The sequence below is a fragment of the Vidua chalybeata genome, chromosome Z (assembly GCF_026979565.1).
Source record: "Vidua chalybeata isolate OUT-0048 chromosome Z, bVidCha1 merged haplotype, whole genome shotgun sequence".
Taxonomy (NCBI): Eukaryota; Metazoa; Chordata; class Aves; order Passeriformes; family Viduidae; genus Vidua; species Vidua chalybeata.
Genome location: NC_071570.1, coordinates 9,476,560 through 9,497,212, shown reverse-complemented (window position 1 = coordinate 9,497,212; position 20,653 = coordinate 9,476,560). Strand labels below are relative to the sequence as shown.

At 37.2% G+C, this 20,653-nt stretch overlaps 1 protein-coding gene across 2 annotated transcripts in view; it reads right to left on the bottom strand.

Moving 5' to 3' along the window:
- The window catches only part of SHC3 (SHC adaptor protein 3), a 51,084-nt gene extending 36,032 nt beyond the window's left edge, over window positions 1-15,052 (bottom strand). For both annotated transcript variants that reach the window (XM_053932723.1, XM_053932722.1), the window contains exon 1: window positions 14,513-15,052. In XM_053932723.1, the coding sequence (XP_053788698.1) occupies window positions 14,513-15,052 (540 nt within the window). The remainder of the gene's footprint in view (window positions 1-14,512) is intronic.
- Window positions 15,053-20,653: the final 5,601 nt, after the last annotated feature.

Sequence of the window (20,653 nt, the reverse complement as noted above, 5' to 3'; positions counted from 1 at the left end):
GTGAAAAAAACACCAGCAACCAAATTTCTTAATAACCAGTTCAGGGATAGATATGATTTAGTATTTTCATTTATTATAGTAGTAAAAAGGTGGAAAATGCTAAGACAATATACTAATAACCCATGAGAAATGGCTTTAACAGGGTCATTCAAGAAAGGAATTACATGAAGGTTAGCTAATATTAAGACAAGATCAGACTTTTTGACTAAGATTTCTACCCTGCATGTCTGTGGAAAAAAGGAAGTACCATTATGAAAGATGCTGAAATTCAACAGTATCCATCACTGGGAGTGAGAAAAAACTGGGGTGAATCTTCTAGATTTGCTTCCAAAAGTGGGCATAACTTGCATATGCTAAACTCTGCTGGAGCTAAAGCTCTTGTCAGATATTTGGATGCTGTCTTTGCACAAACTGCCTGATGACTGGCATAACCCATGGCAGTATCTTTGCATGTAGGTTAAGTATTTAACCATACATTTGACTTTTGAAAGTCTGGGGAATTGTGGAGGAGTCTTCACATCATGAGCCTGATAATGATGATCATTATGCTATTGTAGCACTGTGTTTTTCTATCAGCTCTTATATCAGTTTTATATCAGTTTTTCTATCTTCACAGCATAATACAATCTATTTGGGATGAAACCAGTGCAAAAATCAAGTGAGGCCACAATTTTTCCTGTTTGGGAATTTTATTTTTGTTGAAAAAATAATCTTTTAAATAGAGAATGACTGCATCAGTAATTGTAATATGTAGAATTTCAGCAAAGATTTTCCATAGAAACATGTATGTCATAAAATGCTTACAGGCTGAGGGAATATCTAGTTTGTTTTCACACATCAACTATTACTTAATTTATTTCCATCAAATGCTATGAAGTCATCACAACACTGAATAAAATTAGCTAGAACATCAACTGACTCTTATACATTAAATTGTTTGAACTTGCATTATTATAGCATACAGTTTTTGAAAAGGGTTATCTCAAGATCCATTTCCTAGAATATTTTAGAAATCTGCAAGTCTATGCTTTTTGAAAAAGTGTCTTGTCTAAAGAGATCCTGGAACATGGAGCTTTCAACCTAAAGATAATACTCTCAAACTGTCATCTATCAGTGCAAAATTAGACAATCCTTGTACCTTACTACAAATAAATTCCTTTTTTTACATATACTTCTGCCTGAGTACTTAAAACATATACAACTGCATTTTTATGCTCTGATGAAGGAAGTTAAGCCATTAAATTTATTTTTAATTATCTCAGAGGGTGATTTCATTTTCTTGGAGATTAAATTCTTTAGCATCACTTGAGATAATCAGCTGAAATCATTTAACTTATGCCAATAAACAGCAATGATCAATATTTTCCTGTTTTCTTTCTATGACATTTTCTTTTAATCCAGGATGCTTTCATAGATTAATTTTGCCCATTATTTATTTCACGTGAGATATTTTTGTAATTAAATATGCTGCAAATGGTATGACTATTCAAAGGTATCCCTGTGATTTCTTTGTTAAAGAAATTTCATTATTTCATCAACCTGTTAGCTTAGACCTCTCAGTACTAAAACACTCTTGGATTCCACTTGTTCCTTCACTTACCTATATTTGCCACAAGTCTTTTACAGCAAAGTAATTGCACGAGTTTGAGAACCAGGTCCAGCATTTTGGAAGCAAACTCTGGAAGGTATTTTGACAAGTACATGCAGGCGTGCAAATAAATACACAAAAACATGTGCACACAAGCCACTGTCAAAATAAACAGACGAATAAGTAGACAAAAACCCATAAACATACTTAGAAGACGTGCATTCAGACCCCTTTGAGTCACACTACCTGATCTGCATTAACAAAAATAGAGACAAGATCAGACTGAAGGAAGGTCAGATGGAAAAATTACCCTGTACTTGTTTTATGTATATCACAAAGACAGCTGAACACAACATAGTAAGGCTTGCAGTATTCCTGACTGATCAATGTAAAGATGGCAACTGATTTGCTGGGATAAAAGATGTGAACACTTAATCACCACGGCATGTTTTCAAGTAACAAAATTACTATAAAAACTGACATTCAAAAGGTCCAAAGGCCAACTACAGGGACATATAACTCACCTACTGCTATGCTTCAATTATTCCCCAAGACCAACACTGCTGTCTAAAAATATCCATTTGAAGTACAACCTGACAAGGATCCACAGAAAGAAGACATACAACCAAGATAGCAAGGAAATAAATTATTCATTTATTTTGACAAATAAATACCCTGATTAAAAATAAATGCTATCTTTTGCTTTAGGCATTCCATGAAACACTTAAAATATAGTTATAAAACAGTCTACTTCTAAAAAAAGCTTCTCTTCACCCAGCACTTAATGTATATTCTAACCAATCAGCAGCTGTGCACTGTGAAATTTATGAGCTCCTGCTATCATCCTCCCTCTCATTGCTCAGGAACCAAATATATCAAGATGTAGCCCACCTTGAAGTAGGAGGATTTGGGACTACCAGTTCCAAGCTTTCTCAGATAACATTCTGCCTTCTGTTGACTTTCTAATATTTGAATGAGTTTCCAGCTTGTGTACACTGAAAGGTACTATGTTCCAAGCAAAAAAATCTTTCATATGAATGAATACCTTCCCATTCAGAGGATTTAGATTCATAACTTGTACTTTGCATGCTAAACAGTACCTTGCAGGTAGCAGAGTGCCACATTCTGCTTGAACCATGCAGCTCTCATTCCATGTGGTTCCATCCTCATTAGTTATGATTTTGACAGGTTAGTGTAAGAGAAGGGTATATGTCTCAGATTTCTGGTTCGTCCCATATGCAAAGATTTGTTCCGTACACCCTAAAGTACCTGTCTTCTTTATGACTCAGAAAATTCCTGTACAGCAACTAAGACTTTTAACTGAAGCCTGTATAAAAGAGGATATTGAGATCTCTCAACACTCCTCAGGAACCGACACGAATGCTGGCTGAGTGCATTTGCGTACTTGGAGCCAAGATTAAAAGAAAAAAAAAGAAAAGAAGAGAAAAAAAGAAAGAAAAGAGAGTAATCACTGTCAGAGTAGCCCTTTGCTCCAGAAATATGAACAACCTTGTTTGGTGCTTTCTAACAAGTTCTTCAAAATACCAAGAAATTATCCGTTGTTGGACTGAGAAGATGACACTAACAACAGCAAGAAATAGTTTTATAAAAATGTAGCAAGACTTACTCTATTATTCCATCAGGGTGTAGCTCCGTACAACACTGAAGCAGTCCAACCTACATACACGTCTAGCAGATCAGTGTCTGCCTTGTGCATACCTACCCATCATCTACTCTCAAATAAAATAAGAGCTCCTAACCTCTTAATCCAAACTACCTGAGTGTCATTAGCTCATCAAAACTGCATGGGTATTCTTAGTAAATTGAGATTTACTGGTTTTAATCTGTGTAACCTGATGACCATCATCAGATCTGAGTGGTTCACTACTTTGCAGCTTGTACCTGCATTGTACAAGCCACGTGAGAGATAACAGGGTTACATCAGCAAACAGACATAATAATTTTATTACTAGACAAAAATTAGCCTGCGCCTTCAAATACTGATGTATCCAAAGTATGCTCTAACATTGCACAGCTGCAGATAAAAGCCTGGGGGCTCAAAAATTAGATTCTGATTCCTGGGGTTCTGGGTGTTGTATGGAGATCTAAGTCTCAAACAGAAATAAAATAAGCTGGGCAATTCACTGCAATTTTCTCACCCACATGCTTAGGCTGTGCTTTTACTTGGCATGTGCAGAAAGGAAAAAGTGAGTATCTTTTTACTTGCCACATCTGGTTCTCATGTATATCTCAAGTCATACGCCTACATTTTCTTTCTTTTCATTTCTTAAGGGATGGGGGGAATCGTTTGCTTGGTTTTGAAGGTTTTATTGTTTTACATTTTATTCTCATTCACCAAAGAGCTAGTCCAGAATTACATTATGCCATGGAAGTAAATGAGTAGTCAGTATGAATTGACTAGTGCTAGTTAACTATGGTTGAGGACTCCCTTATTTAAAAATAAGAGCTTTTATTTCAGATTCTATTCCTACTAGTGCAATATGCATTTATTTATGCACCAAAATGACAGTTTCCTCTGATTTCAGGTATTACCATTAACAGCTAAAGGAGCTTGTGTAATGTGCACTGGTAGTTTCCCAATGTACCACAATATTGAAAAATTACTTTCAGGTTTGCTATCTATCCTAAATCATATTAAGATTCAAATCCAGATGCCCACTAACAAGCAGGCCATAGTACAAAAATAGTAATAGCCCAAGACTTGATTTCAAGATAGTAAGTTTGTCCACATGTAATGGTGGATACAGGCAGGATTTTTAGTAACAATATTGATGTGTGAAAAGGAGAAGAGGAAAAAAAAAAAGAAAAGAAAAAAATCAACACAAAAGCAGCCCAGGCCATAGCCAAAGACTGCAAGATTGATAAGTATTAAAATGAATTTTTCTCTTCACCAATTAATATGTAAGTCAATCCTTCAATACTTTGATATCATATTAGATGAAATTTCCAGCTTAACTGAATTTACAATACCCACTTTCTAAACCACTGAAGTAGAGAAAGAAAGTCCACAAATTTTTTTTTTTTAATTTCTTAAAAAATTTTAAAAAACACAAGTCTAAGAAGGAGCTGTAATCAGAAAGTGTTCCCTTTAATAAAACAAACTAAGTTAAATAGTAAGTGCCACAATGCTTCCAAGTTTTTTAACTGTGCTTTACAAGAACATTTATTCCCCTGAATACCTTACTAGTTTGACTGAGACATGCACGACAAAATTATTTAACTCTGCTAATCAGCAAGACATGGGCACAAAAAGGGAAGATAGCTTATCAAAACATACATTTCCTTCTTTACTTCATATGGAAACCATAGTGTAGTTGCATGTATATTATTCATATAATTTAATTGAATTAACACTTGAAATCTTTTAAATATAGAGGTACTGCATTCGTACTGAAAAAACATATATGTAAAGGCCCCTTATAACATCATACTCATTAACCCACGGATGTGGCTTAGCTAATCAACTGGGACATAGATTTGGGAATCTGGAAAATCTTTCTGGACTCAATGATTAGCAAGACCTGAACTCCAATGTGCAAAAACCTTTTTTCTTTGTTTTTGTGGGCTTTTTTGTTTGTTTCTTGTTTTGTGGGGCTTTGCTTTTTTGTTTTGTGGGGGTTTGTTTCTTTGTTCATTTTCTTTTTTACTTTAAGAACTGCCCATTGTTAAGAGGGTGTTGTCGAACGTCAGGGAAACCCTTTGTCCTGCCATGATCACAGCAAACAATTCCCCCAAACTCTGGCATCACAGAAGTCTTTAGGACACCCTCTCGCTTCAGGTGCTGTTGAAAATACAAAGCATTTGACGAGCAGAAGAGTCAGCCTTTGAAAATGCTGGCTACCATCAGCTGAACAGATAGCAGTGTGGTTTAAAGGAGGTCCTGCATGCACAAAACCATTCACATTTATGCTTGTTTACCTAGGCACTTTCAGTAGAAGAATGGAATGGAAATTTTTTTCTGTGACATTTCTAATGTAGAGTAAGTTATAATATTAGAAAAAGCTGTGGGCAGAACCAAGGCTAGATATTCAGAGAGAAGTTTTCATAAGCAGTAGTCACAGAGTTTTAAGTAAGGTGCTAGAGATTTCAGTTCCTCTGAAAAGTCTGAATACTTTGGAATATAAATATATTTGCCTTTAAATCATCTGCTTAACACATAACACAATATTAAAATCTTATCTAACATGGGTGCTTAGCTAACATGGTCTCCCAGCCATGCCATAGCCCCCTGTCGTTCCCTCCCCTTGGGGCAAGACATACCTTCAGACATAGATGCAGGTCTCTGGGGGCACCTGGTGACAGTGCTCTAACAGTATATGCCAAAGCCCCCAGTCTGTACCTCTGCCCTGTGCTTTCCTGCTATATGAAAAACAGCAAACCTGGAAGCAGCAATCCTGTGTGAAAGAAGCACTGGCAGCCTTGTTCTGAATGAGGAAAAGGCCCTATATTTAGACACTATCAGAATCCGGCACCAAAAATGTGTCATAAACATATGCTGCCATGAAAAAAACAGAAAGGCTCTCTTCCGTGCTTTCGTACTTTTGCAATTGGTAATTTTTACACCAGTAAGTAATCATGTACAGAACTTCACAGTGAATCAATACTTCCCCCAAAGGTTTTTTCCTCATTAAAGAATGCACGTTCCAATACAGATGGAAAATTCTAAGGATTGATTGAGTGGAAACGGACAAGAAAATCTTCTTTGGGGTTCAACTGCAGATAAGCCTCAACCACTCAGTTTAAATTAATCATAATCCTCCATGAGACAAGTAAACCAACAGAGCTTTCATACTAGTAGAGATGATGATGGATATGACTGTCAATTGCATTCCTCTTGAAAACATGTGGTCTGCTTCTACAGCAATGGATGAGAACACAGTTCTCCCAAGAATACCTCCAACTCTGGTCAACACCTTCCTATTTCCTCTTGTACACTGACTTGTTTCTGTAGCAAAAAATAGATTATATGTCTCAATATATTCAGACTAACAATTCTTAAGTGGCAAATTATAGCCAACCCTTCCTATGAATTGTCTTACCCTGTGAAAGCATTCTGGCAGAATCTCACAATCAACTCAACAGTAAGGACTCAGAATCTCTTAAAAAAGGCAAAATATTCAGTTAGGAAAAGAAGATACCTTATCTCGAAAAGCAATTTCTTAAGCCAACTCTGAGGTCTCAATTCTTGCTAGAGAGGGGAAAGATATAACTGAGAAACAAATTTTGGTTCTGACTATTTTCTAATCTCCATCTCAAATAAGGTTGAAAACAAAACATCTTCAAATAAAATACTTTTTTGTTATTTCTTACTTGCAGGTGGCTGAAACAAGATTGCAAACATCATGCCCCAAAATACTTATGTAGTAAAGATGCTAATTGAACAGAGCCTTCACAAGATTTCAGAAAAAATACCATATCTGTAGTTTTGCATGAACAATATTTCTTATGTTCGTATCTTACAGATAAATGTTTTTGCATGCAAAATGTCAGGAATGTTAGAATCAGAAGCTCACACTGGACATTTATTTATTCTATTATTTTAAATGTAAACACATTCTACATTAAGCCTCAATTTTTTGTATGGGACAAACATTTCCCTTAAAAAAGCTACATTTGAGGAAAAAACACCACAAGGTTGAGTTCTAAGCTTTTTAGGTTTAATTTTTAAAATACATAATAATAGTGAATGCAATTATTGCAGTGTGAACCACTTAGAGTATGCACTGCAGTAGCACAGATGAATTGCTTCATTTTCACAGCTGCATACTTTAATTCAGTGACTGTTTGCTGCTACCTTGAATATCCACTAAGCTATTCTTCCCTTTAAAGCACCATGCAGATTAGTTCCACAGCTTATGTTCTACATCAGAATTCCTTTAACAAAAACACACAAAAGCTTCTGCAGCCAAAACAATATGCTTCAATAGCTGGAAATCATAATTAGACATTTGAAACTGTAAATAAGGACACTGTAAATATATCTAGTTATTAAAGAACTTGTTCTTCCTCAGTCATTAGAGAGTAAGAGAGTCACTAGCAAGTAGAACTTCTTGGTGAGGAGTATCATTAAAGCACAGACTCAGAAGACGAAAGACCTAACAGGTGCTTTTTCACCTGTATGCCAAACAAAAACCCATGTTAAGCATCTGAAATGCATATACTGTTCTGCTTTCTAAACTGTGCATTTGGAGGTGTGATGTAGGAAGGACCTGTCACTGTTAAAATTGAAAATCCAAAACATGCATGGAGGGAGAGGGAGTACTTTTTTATATGAACGCTATATGTACCTCTGGTCTTCATCGAAAGAGTTCAGCAATTTAACCAGATCTTTTTTCTGAGTCTTCATCAATATTTAACTCTCCTATGCCGAAGCTATCATTTCTTGTCTTCTCAGTTAGATTGCCCAAAAGATAACCCCCACTGTGCAGAAAAAAGGGATATGGGGAGAAATTTTCAGGCTGGATTTAAATAATGAAAAATCTCTGAAAGTTTCCTTGCAGCATAAGAGGCAGAGCAGCTCTGGGAGGCTGGAGGTATCACCAGGTCCTCAATGGCCCCAAGCAGGCTCACTTGAGACCCCATTTTACCAGCACTCCTAAAACTTCCAAGGTCAGGGTCAGCTCAGAATTGGCACCTGCAGCTTCCAGTTGGTGCCCAATACCAAGCAGCCCTGCCTTTCCTGTTTTCCATCTTTTGTTTTCTTGGCCGAAATAAATATATTGTAAGAGAGTTCACACAATGTTTCCAGTTACTTAGTGCTTGCTGCTTAGCTTTCCTACACAATTTACCAAAAAAGTTAGTAGAAGTGTAGCACCTACATTCAACATGTGGACACAAAACATGGCCCCTACATTTGGTGACAAAGGCAGTGTTTCTGAAACATTTCAATTCTTTGGGAAGTTACAGGTGCTTCTAAAATGTCCTGTGGTTCATGAAAGCAGCTTGTCTATAAAAAAGCGACAATTCTGTTTCTTATTATGTTTCTTAATTAGTTTGTCACAGGTAAGCAGTGTCAAATGTCAGTCAGGAAAGATGTTTTTGTCCCATGAGACATTCCCTCCCTTGTATAATTCCTAAATTAGTAAGAGCCAAAAATGGAAATAAAGGTATCTTAGTGCAACAATATATGCAAAGGATGGAAATGGTGCTGAGCAAGCTTAGACAACATCTTAAGATAAAATCTCTCTCTCTTTTGGTCATGTCCTTGTTATTTAAGGTATCTGTTCAACTTACGTCTCTAATTTCAGGAATTATTCTGAGGTAAAAAGAAAAAAAGATAAAAATACCTGTATCAGTAAATCCAATGTGATGGTGATGTAGGGAAAAAAAAAAAAAAGCCTAGACAGCTTTTTCTGTCTACCTCACATTTCTTTCTTTGTGTCACCCTGTACCCTGTCTATTTTTATTTTTCATGGCTTTGGTTGCCATTTCTGTCTAATTTCAGACATGGTTTTTTCAGTCTTTGAACTTTTAGCTGTGACTTGTATTGTCTGGTTCAGCCTTTTGAGACTGAAATCTCACCTGGCCCTATGAAAACTTATTTGAAAAACCAAGTGGAATATCTAACTTATTGAATAAACATTCTAGATTATCCTTACTGAATTGTGCCTGATCCCTCCAGAAAACAAGGGATGACTGGAAATGTGCTTGTACCAAGTCCCATCATTATTCCCATCACAACTCAAATGGACAGGCTCTGCCTCAGACCAGCCTGCAGCTGACAAAGATAGAGCTATATTACATTTTGTCATCAATATATAGGATCAAATGAAATTAATATTGCATGACTATGCAGAATTGCAGAGAAGCAATACCGAACCCCTCTTCCTCTATGAAATTTGTTTCCTTGCATGGGGGAGTAAATCACCTTGAAAGAGCATTAGTAGCTGGGAAGGCTGGTTGTCTCTGACACTACACCAAAGCAGATCCAAGCTTTTTCTCATTGTAAACAAGAAAATTTAATATTGATACTTTGTGCATTCACTTGAACTTTCAGCTATAAAATTAAGCCAGGCTGCAGCACAAGTATAGCTGTTGGGTTAGTGGAGACAAGATTTCTCTTTGGCTAGGGGAGAAAAGCAGCCTGTCACTGGGACAAGGGAGTCCAGCAGCACAGAAGGGCATGAGTTTTCACTGAAGATCTTGATTCATCTGTGTGTTTTCTTTGTGTTTATTGTGGCAGGTATTTACATTGGGCACATGATATTCTTACTGTAAACATTGTTGGAAGACAAATAAAAAAACCAACAATCCAATTTCCAAGGAAAAACAGAGAAGGAATTCTGCCTGAATGCAATTTTACCTCCTACACTGACCAGCTAAATTCATCTAGGGATTTTAAAACTGTAGGGCATACATAACTAGCAGGATAAATAACTAGCAAGAGTATAATTTTTGTTTTAAACAAAAATACTCCATGCAAACACTCCAAATGTACTGGAGAACAGACATTCATGTTGACAGCTGAATCCTTCAACTCTGAAATCAATATACGCTTTGCTTTCTACAGAAAGAAAAAAAGTGTGCAAATGTACAGTAATAGTATTGATTCATGTTATTATAATAATATTATAATTAAAGACTCTATGGTATGATTTCTGCTCGTAGAATCTGATCTAATTTCTCTGAGAAATGCTCTTTTCCTATTATTGGGCTGTACAGCAGACCCTCAGTAGTTCAGGTCCATGAAGATCGAAAGAAAGGTTTGAAAGAGCAACAGGCATCAATATCATTCTTTCATAGTTCAAATAACAATGAAGGAAAATGGAAAGGACACTAACTGATCTCTCAGGAATATGGTACAATAGGAGGGATTAATTACTTAAACCAATGCTGTCTTTGTCACTTTGTCCCCTATTTACATGGATGCAGCTTTAAAACCCACAGTGGTAAGCCAGTTTCATTAGTCTTTGTTAACACTGTTTGTGTACCCGAGTTGAGGGTAGCAGACTTTGAACTAAAAAGACAGTATTCTATCTTATTATTACCATATGGTTGAAACACACAACACACTTCTTAGACATGTAAACCTCATTACAAACAGGATGCTCTGGGATTGTGGTTTGGGTTTTTTTAATTAGATGCACAAAATCCTACTGAGTATGTCTTTAGTCAGGCCATGCCAAATGATCAGTGATTAACCAACACTACTACCTCAATCTGACTGACAAAGGTTGACATTAAATCTGATTAAATTTTTTTTTTTTTTTTTTTTTTTTTTTTTTTTTTTTTTTTTTTTTTTTTTTTAGTGAGAGTAAATTAATTCTGGCTAAAACAGAAAAACAGAAAGGGGAAAAAAAAAAGAGAAACATTTCTCCAAAGAGCCCTGAAGTCTTCTAGGGGAAGGTGACATATGATGCAGTTTCCACTTTCTTAGCTCTATTTAAGGCTGTGCTTTGCAGTCTGGGTTAGCCACTAAAGAGACACAGCAATTCAGTTCATCCCTAAGCACACACTTAACTTCCAGTGTAAAAAGGTAGCCTCAATTATTTCAATGAGAATGCTCCTGTAAACAGTGTCATGCAGGAATGTTTGCAGAACTATAGCCTTTACTTGGTAATGTGTTTGAACAGCTTCACATTGATGTCTGTTTTCCACATTAGATATAAACTGCTGTTATTCCCTCACAAGGAATGAAAGTGTTAGAATGTTAAAGAAATAATTGCAGTTAGGATTATAGTCTTTAAATACTTTGCTATAATAATAATAATTTATTTTCCTTTTTATTGAAATATTATTTGCCTGACTTGCAGTGATTCTTTTGGATGAAATAGTTCTTCCTTCCTCTTTTTCAGATACTATATTTCTGTCTGGTTTTTAACACTATATTTACTCAGGTCTGTTCTATACTACTGTGTTGGCTTTAAATCTTACTGACTTTTTCAAATGTACTTCATATAGGTATATAAAATTATACACTACTTTTGGTTTATTTGGTTTTGAACTGCTAAACAACAGCATGTCAAACGCATTGACACTTGTTACAAAATCCAGCCACAAGTTACTTAAAGACAAAAATGCATTTGCTTCTTGACTGTTGTGCTCTTATTTAAATAAACTCCAAAATGTCTATAATATTACCCAGTTTTTTCATTATTTGTTAAACAGCCCATCAGTAGTAGTAAATAAGGTATCAGTACCTGACTACTTTATGTCCCCATATGGTTATGGTCATTGTCTAATTTGCTGCTAAAATGTTTTATGGGGTTGTTTTTGCGAAAATTTTTATATTATAATATATAAAAATGCAACAGGAAATCCATGGGGAGTAAAAGATTTAGAAAGTGCCAGCAGTTTTATGGTCGAAAACAATTCCATTGCAGCAGACCATGGAGATCAGAATACAGCTACAGTTTACCATAAACCTGCATCCTTTTTAAGCATTAGAATTACACTGCCTATTTTAAAAAGGAGTAATATGTAAAAATGTGGGAACAGCTGTGAAGTTTCAGATTTTTCATACATTGCACATAGGAATTTTGAAATTTTACTTCAGAAGATTCCAATATGAGCTATCAAACTGCCCAGTAGTTACAACTAACCCTATCCCATGACAAATTTTCTCTTTTGAATGTGGATTAATGAGAAAATTGTAATCCGGGGCACATTTGCCCCCCCCCCCCCCCCCCAAAAAAAAAAGAAAAACAGTCTTTGCTGCTTAACAACAAATCTAATTTTTGTCTCATTTAACAAATGGCATATGAATTTTTCTGAAAGGCATATGGTACTAATTAAACATGGTATTAGTCCCCCAGACAGTCAGTATAGCCATGAGGTATACAAGGAATGTTTCCCCTCAGTTTACATTATCTGTGTATTGATTTGATGGACTGATTGAATAAAAGCCTTGGTAGCAAACAATGTTTAAGGATTTGGGAACTGCACTTCTATTCTTATCCATATGAATGCTGCAGTTGCCAAGGAAAACTGAGATAGTTAATAAGCAAGAAAATTAGGAACTAATCAGGATCAGTTTATTTTCATTCATTCATTAACCACTTATTTTGGTGCCTATTTTCAATCGTTGTTTTTACATTTAGATCACTGTGCTGTGATTCTTTATGCCAGAAACCACAAAGTTAAAGTAATCATCCTATTTTTTCACAAAAATAATAAACTAGATTTCATACATTTTAATGACTAACAAACTACTAACAAACACCTAAAAGTTGTTTGATTGACTTTGAAAATTCTGATATATACAATGTGTATAAGACACTTTCATATACCCAACATCAATTGCACTAATTAAATATTTGTTCTACTATCTCAGATATGGGTAAATTACTAACTGTAAATGTTAGTCCACCTCTATATATATAAACTTTAATTCTCCTTTCAATTCAAAGATATCAACTTTCTCTAGCATATAGTAGGTAAACTACTTAAAGGATTAAGAAATTGAATGCTGTATTTGTTCTGATTCATAATGATCACTTCAGGTAAAATTAACAGTAGCAGTGTATTCCCACAGCTGTCATTGGGCTTATACTCTCCTAAGCAAAATAAAAAGTAAAATGGTTGAGTTGCTTGAGCTAATGTGAAAATGGTAAATGACCTTCTGTTAACCAGAGTATTTCTGTGCAAAAGAACATCAGAGTCTCAAGACCACTATGTCTAGCATCAGTTGGTTATTTTTATTGAGACACTACTTGAAGAGTAACAGAGCAGCAGTTTGTGGCTTGAAAGGTAGCACTGACTCCTTTGTAGTCCTAGTAAATTTCAGAGTAGTAAAAAAGGCAGTGCAATTTCAATAGTGCTCAGAATTGGCCAACTTACTCAATCTACCACCACCTGCTAAATCTATTATCACCACTAACACAAAGAAATGAAAACTGCTTCCTAGTCCCCCAACAGCTAAATGTGCACTCTGCTTTTGATAATAAGACTTGAGAAAAAGCAGTGAGAGTTAAGTAACAAGGGTGTCACTCAGTTTTCAAGCATCCCGAAATAAAGCCACCTGTGACTCTTACACCTAAAATAAGATGACACGAAAAATAGACCTGTAATATTAATAGCCTGCTGCAAAACAGTTTAACTCTTAAGATACAAAAGCCTCTTGGCAAATGAAATATGGCAACTGAAGAATGAATTCTGGACAATAATGTCATTTTTGCACTTTCTGCACACTATGCTGAAAGGTGTAACCAGACTCTTACCTAACTACAAAAAACATTACACATACATTTATCTTGAAGTCTCTACTTTAACAGGTGGTTTCAAAATATTTTCAAAGCATATGGAAACATTAAATTTACCCTGTAAATTTAAGGTCCTCTGCTCTTGATATGCTGTATCAATGAACTGAAAAGAGCAATAACATTTAAAGTGGCTGAATGCTCATTATGTAAAACAAGCTGCATTTTCCTGCTCTACCCACAACATTATTTCTAATTGTGAAACAGAATAAGAATTGTGCTTTCTGCCTTACTGATCTAAGATTTCAAATATCATTTCACTTTAAAAAAACATTTGCCTTTAGAGGATTTTAAAACTGAAAAATTCATGCATGATTAACAGCTCTCCTCACATCAAGGAGTCTTTCTTTCCTCCTGTATATTACACCAGACATATTGAAAGCTACGTATCCAAGATATATATAGTATGCTTGATAACACTGAAAACCTAAATTCAATTAGAAGATGGCTAAAAATCCAGATCAAATCAGCTTTTAGTTTAGGAACAAGGTTTTTATACAGCTGTAGAATATTATTTGCAGGTTTGCTTTAATGTAACAAATTAACTCAGCTTCCCAACCCTTCCTTCCTGCATTTACATTTAATGTATTATGCAACAACAAAAAAAAATACAAATAGAGATCCTTTCAGCCTGACTATCCTGTCAGCAAAACAAGCAGAGAATTTTTCATTGATAAAAACAGAGAATGGAAGAAAACAGACCAACCTTCACAACGTACGTCACACCAGGTCCCAGGATCTTCTCACTCGAGTGCAGCCATCCTCGAGAGGATTTATTGACAAAACTGCTAGTTTGATTCCAGTCTTCACTTCCCAGGTGCATTTCCTCTGACCGTGCTTTTTTCCCCATACTCATCTTGCTCATGTCCTGCTGAGAACACGAAGTGGCAGAGACAAGGTTACATGTGTTGTCTGAAGCCCCTGCTGCTGAACTAGAAGCACTCGAGCTTCCCTGCAATTTGGAGACAGCAAGCTCCTTTACTGCAGAGGAGAGGTTTTTGATACCCAAAAGGCTGCCCGTGCTAGAGAGTTTCAAGTGGGACACTTTATGGATGAGGGTACACAGGGTGGTGGGTCCATCTTCTTGGTCCTTACGGAGAACCTCTGGTGAGACCAGGTACGAAGGTGATGCTGAAGTTGTAGCAACTGCTGAGACTTTGCTGTTCATGGGCAAATTGTGAATAAGATCATCAACAGATGTCACAGAATCATTCCTGAAGCGGTTATACTTGGTACGTTGAAGCATGCCCTTCTATCTGCTTTCCTGCATATGTTCTGGCAAATCTGATGCCAGTGCAGGAGATGCCTGTACTAACATAGCAAGCAATTCATAACGGCACGGAGGGTTAACAAGAGTTTAGGGTAAAAAAGAAAAGAGTATAAGGAAAAATGAAAAAAAAAATATTTTTAAGAAATTTCTTTTGGTTCCTTGTTAAGGTTGGGTGAAGTAACAGTTTTCTGTGACTGAGATCCCAGTCCTGCTTAGAGCTGCCAACTCGCTCACAGCAAAAGCATGACTCACACAAATGAGAAGGACCCTTTTCAACAAAAGGCTGTGAACACTGCAAATCACTTCCTGTAGCCAAAAAAAAAGGAGAGAGAAGGAAAAAAAAACCCACATCCACCCACTTACAGCACACTAGCACCAATCAATTCTCAAATTCCCTTTTCCTATCTCCTCAAACAGATACTTCCTCCCAACCTTTAATTCCTATCCCCTCCCACCACCCTTTTAGTACCAAAGGCAATTACCTTTAAAACTGAATTAATAGCCTTTATGAAACACCACACTTTATTCATCTGTTAAAATGTTCTTCCACCTCACATATTTGTGAATCTATAAAGAAATCACAATTAGATAGCAAATATCTGGATACTATTTGCATACATATAATCCTCCTCTCCTGCCCCTGCAGCAGAACACAGACACCTTACAGGTTTTCAGAACAGATGAACAGAACAAAATAATATATACATTTTTTTCCACAAAAGCAGCCTAAAGTGCCTTTTTATCAATGCTGTCCCTCACAAAAATTGTTATATTCAAATTTTGACAGAGAAAGAAATCCTTCTTCCCTGTTATTTCACAACAACATTCTATTTTAATGCAGGAATTACATAAGTACCTATGTGTGAAGAAAAGTATTTTTCTGATGTCCAAAAACAGGCTTAATAGACGTTTTTTCTTTCACAACTGATATTCACTCCGAAGAAAGAATGAAGAGGGTCTTCAATTCACTGGAATGTTTGGTTCAATTCTGAAAAACTGAAAGAACCCTGAGAGAATATTAAAAAGTCCAAGTTGCAGCAAACTGACACCCTGCAGTGAAGAAAAAAAAAAAAAAAAAGGCAAAAAGCCTTTATTAAGAATAAATGTCAGTCACAAACACTTGATCTGGAGAAGTAGCAAAACATGCAGAAAACAGGTATTTCATTTCTCCTGCAATTTCTTTAGAAGTCCAAATGTGTACAGCATTGTGATACACAATGCCCATCACAAGCCATATGGCTTTTTCCTATAAATCAATCTGCTTTGCAAAATATTTTTTGGATGTAGGACAACACACTGCATTATAAACAAATTCAGATCAGAGAAGTTGCATAGTACAAAATTTTAAAATAAATTACTAACTGCAGCACAAGTTAAAGGAAAAAAGCCTATAGAATTCCTTCCTTCTCTGAAGACTAAAGGCTGCAGTATACAAACTGCAAACACAGTGGAACAGCCGGTCTAAATACAGGTATTTAATTAGTATATTCATGACATACTGAATTAAGTCAGCACCTCTTATCCCAGCAGTGATGAATAATGGCAATGTCCTAGTCAATGTAAAGCAGTTTTCTACTGATCTGCAGAAGAGCCTTTCATCACCACGCTGCAAACCTGCTACAGCATCCTCACAGCATTCATTCCTCTCGTCATCCTCCTAGCACAGCAACAGCAAATATACACACCATAGCCTATTTTTACGTGTCTCTACTGCCCAGAAAACCCTACAGCTCCCGAACGGCTCTCTTCATTAGAAGCGGCCAGCAGGACTGCAAAATGTGAATGAGATGCTGCGCAAGTGAATGAAAGGGCTGGCTAGCATCCCCACATTTCTGTGAATGAAGCGAGGCCTCGCAGCCTCTGCCAGGCAATCCCTTGGGTGCTCACCAGCCCAGCCAATACCAGCCGGCTTTGATGACTCATTCAGCAAAGCCTTGCTAAATAGTGGAAGATCCCATTTCCAGCACAGGCGGCACCTTTTTTGCTGCAATACCAGAAAATGAAGCCGGAGTGTCAGCAGACGGGAGTGAGTCGTGAAGCCCCTGCGGAAGACAGGGTGTTGCCAGAGAAATGCCTGGGGTGTCCACAGGAGTAGCAGGTGAGTAAAACAGTGGAGTCAGATCTCTGTTTCTCCCCGACTGTGTTCATTCAGCCAATTCATTTACATCCAGGATAGGAACATGAATGTGCACATTTTGTTCGATATTCGACTGCTCTCTGTGCACCCGCAGATTCACAGATTTTACAGGTTTGTCTTCAGAGACCTCTGACAAAAACAAACCAAAACAAACCAACAAAAACCCCACAACAAACAAACAAACAAAACCCAAGCAAAAACCCCACCCAATCAACAAACTCCCTCACATAAAAACAACCACAAAAACAAACCCAAAGCTCTCCTTGAAAAAAAATTGCATATACTTATTTCTCTTTTATTTACCCTGTTAGCACAGTAGATATTTAAAGGCAGTATGATCGTCACCCCAGAGAATGGTAGACAAAGGGAAAGCTAGAGGATGAAAGCTTCCCAGAGCACCAGCAAAAGGTCTAATTTTGAAGCTTTTGCTGGACAGAGAAATGCTTGCAAGGCATCCATTGGATGCAGAGCTCTACCTCAAATCTGGCATTAGACACTGCAGAGGAGTAGAAGCCACTGAGCTACCCAGTGCTTGAAATCCAGTGCCTATTTTTGTGCCTGATCAGGAAACTGTCTCCCTTACAAATCCAGTCCTTGGGTAGGAGAACTGAATATTTCAAAACCTCGCCTTTTATAGTTCCAGGGACTAGAAACAGTACATAATTTTGCCCTGCGGGCAGCAAGTTCAATTCCAACTCCAGGAAATAATGAATGAAATTAGGAGACTGTGTAATAGGCATAAACTGCAATTTAAATTAGGATCTAGCTCATTCTAGCTATTGCCAGAGCATTTATGTCTTCTGCATTTCCAGCACTGTGTCTGGAGTTTGCATGCTGACTTTACCATGCCTGCCTTAAACAAGCTTGCTGCTGCTATTATCTTGTAAGACAGCAAGACATTCAGAGCACTATTTTTTTCTTACTTCTATTTAGCAACCTATGCTAAGTCAGCATGTTGAATTTCAACCAAGTTGAAAATGAGCCTTTTTCTTTTCTTCTTTTTGCTTTTTGCAGGCCTGTGATCCAGACACTACAAGACGTTTAATAAATGGCCATGGAACAATTACTCCTTTGTTGACATAGTAATAAAATGGCAGGTGGATATTCAATGTCAGTAAGTGAAAAATAATATGTAATCATAGAAATACATACACAGTGAGGGGGTGTACACTGCCTCTGACACAATACAGCATTTCTTACAAACTACGGGTAATTTTGGCATCTTAGACCATTCTTTCTTTTTTGACTTTTTTTCTGTTGTTTTTTTTCAGCTTTGTTTTCTTACGGATACTCTTCTTACCCTAATTCAGTTCTTGTTTCATGTCCTTTTCTTCCCCTTCTTAGGGGCTTATTCTTAGCTGCCACCTTTTTCCTTCTGTATCTAAACTACCTCTGCAGCCTGTATTTCAGAAGCTACTAATTTTTATTAACCACAAAGAGTAAGAAAAGAAATTATGCTGGGGGTATCATTAGAGGGAGAAAGTACATTTTGCTGAGGTTTAAATGGTTTTAAATTGCTGCAAATGTAGGAGACATTGCCAATACGCAAGCCAAACCAGGTAGGATGATGTGACCACCATAAAGAGGAAATACAGGTAATACAACTGCGGCGTTGCGTTCTTCTCCCCGGTCTCGGGCGGCTCGGGAGCCCGGCTAGGCTCTGCCCTTTCGGTGGGACCGGGGCTGCCGTGTGTCCGGGCGCTCTAGCGCTGAGCGCTCTGGCGTGGGTTTGCTGCGTTCTGTAGCCGACGCTGAGAGGAGACAAAGGGATGAGAGAAGGCACACCTTGTCCTGTGTGGCTGGAGAAGGTTTATTCCCGCGTGGCCGCCGCGGTGGAGGGCGACTGTCTCCAGGCGCGCGCGTGGTCAAGATGGCGACGAAACAAAGGAGGCTTGGGTTAAATAGGGGGCGGGCTGATGGGGGCAGAATCCCCCTCGCCCAATGGGGACAGGCAACAGGGGAGTGACGTGGACCACAGCAGCCTACGGGAACATAACAGAGGTGGGTACAGGGTTTCGGGATGAATAGGAATACAGGGATGGGGTAACTGACACAGAACTCTCAGGAATGGACAGGGGAGTGGCCACAAGACTGACATGGGGATGTTGCTATGGCAGGCAACTTGGAGTGAACCACTGTGAGGGGAAAACGGGGGTACATAGAACCAGCTAACTAACATTTATCAGAACCCCTAACTGAACCAACCCGGGATGCAACATACAACCACTACATTCCTCAACCTATAGTAAAAACCTCTCCAGAATGCAAAAATGTGACTTTCAGTGATCATATTCAGAGAAATATTAATATATAATCAGAGTCGGCAAAAATACCTCATTCCAGTAACACACTGTGGTCAAGTACGTACTCTATACAACAAATAAGTGCTAGAAAATGTTGAAATTCTGCTGAAATATTTACATTTTCAGAGTTGTTGCCTGGTAGCAGTAAAATTGCTTGCAGACTAAACTGAATTTAAGACAAATGAGAAAGACCTTAACTTTGGACCAAAAAAACCCTCTAAATGGAATTTCGGTTAGCTAAGTTATAAGAAACACTGAATATGTCAGACAAACATAAATATAGATGTTGCTAAGAGTTTTAATACTTCACAAATTGTAGCCATAGGGCATCAAAATTAACATTCCTCCTTATGACAAGTCCTAAACAATTACTGTTGGTGTGATGTTACATTAAGCCATCAGCAAATAGGATGCTATTCCTTACATTGTAATATGATAGACACAAGTGTTAATGATCTACTTTAGTAAATATACTTGGTGAATCTTCAATATTAACAAATGGCCAATTCTTCAAATAAAAAGATAGCATTTCTGTAATACAAAGATTTCTAATATCCTGTGGAGACATTTCTTCTTTTGATAATTAAGGAAAAATATCAGCATTTTTTGCACAACACAAGATAGATATATATCAGAAATCTCTTACCCATGTATTTATTAATCAGCCTAATCCAGCTTTCTTTATGTGAGACAACCTCAGATGATGTAGTTAACAGAAAAGCAAGATAACATCAGGGTAAGCTAAAAGGCATTATGATCTGACTTCTTAAGAAGTATGTAGCTATTTTAATTTAAAAAAATAAATTTCTAAACAATTCTATATGTTCTGTTTGTACATACTTAACATGTCATACTCTGTATTCCTCTGTTTCTCTGATCTACCTGCACACAGAGCTCAGTTACATCTTACTGTGATTTCACGGGGGGCTCATCCCCTAGCTGCAAGAATTATTGAAAGGCACTGTACTTCCTGTCAGTGCCAGGACAATATACTTCTACTTCAAAACATTTTTCAGGAATCAAAGCATAGACTGGGCTCACATCACTTAGGGTGTTTTTTCCCTAATGGGTGTTTGAGTTCAACCTCAGCTTACTGTCCTGTGCAAAACACCCTGAAGGCATGTAGGTAAAGGGTGC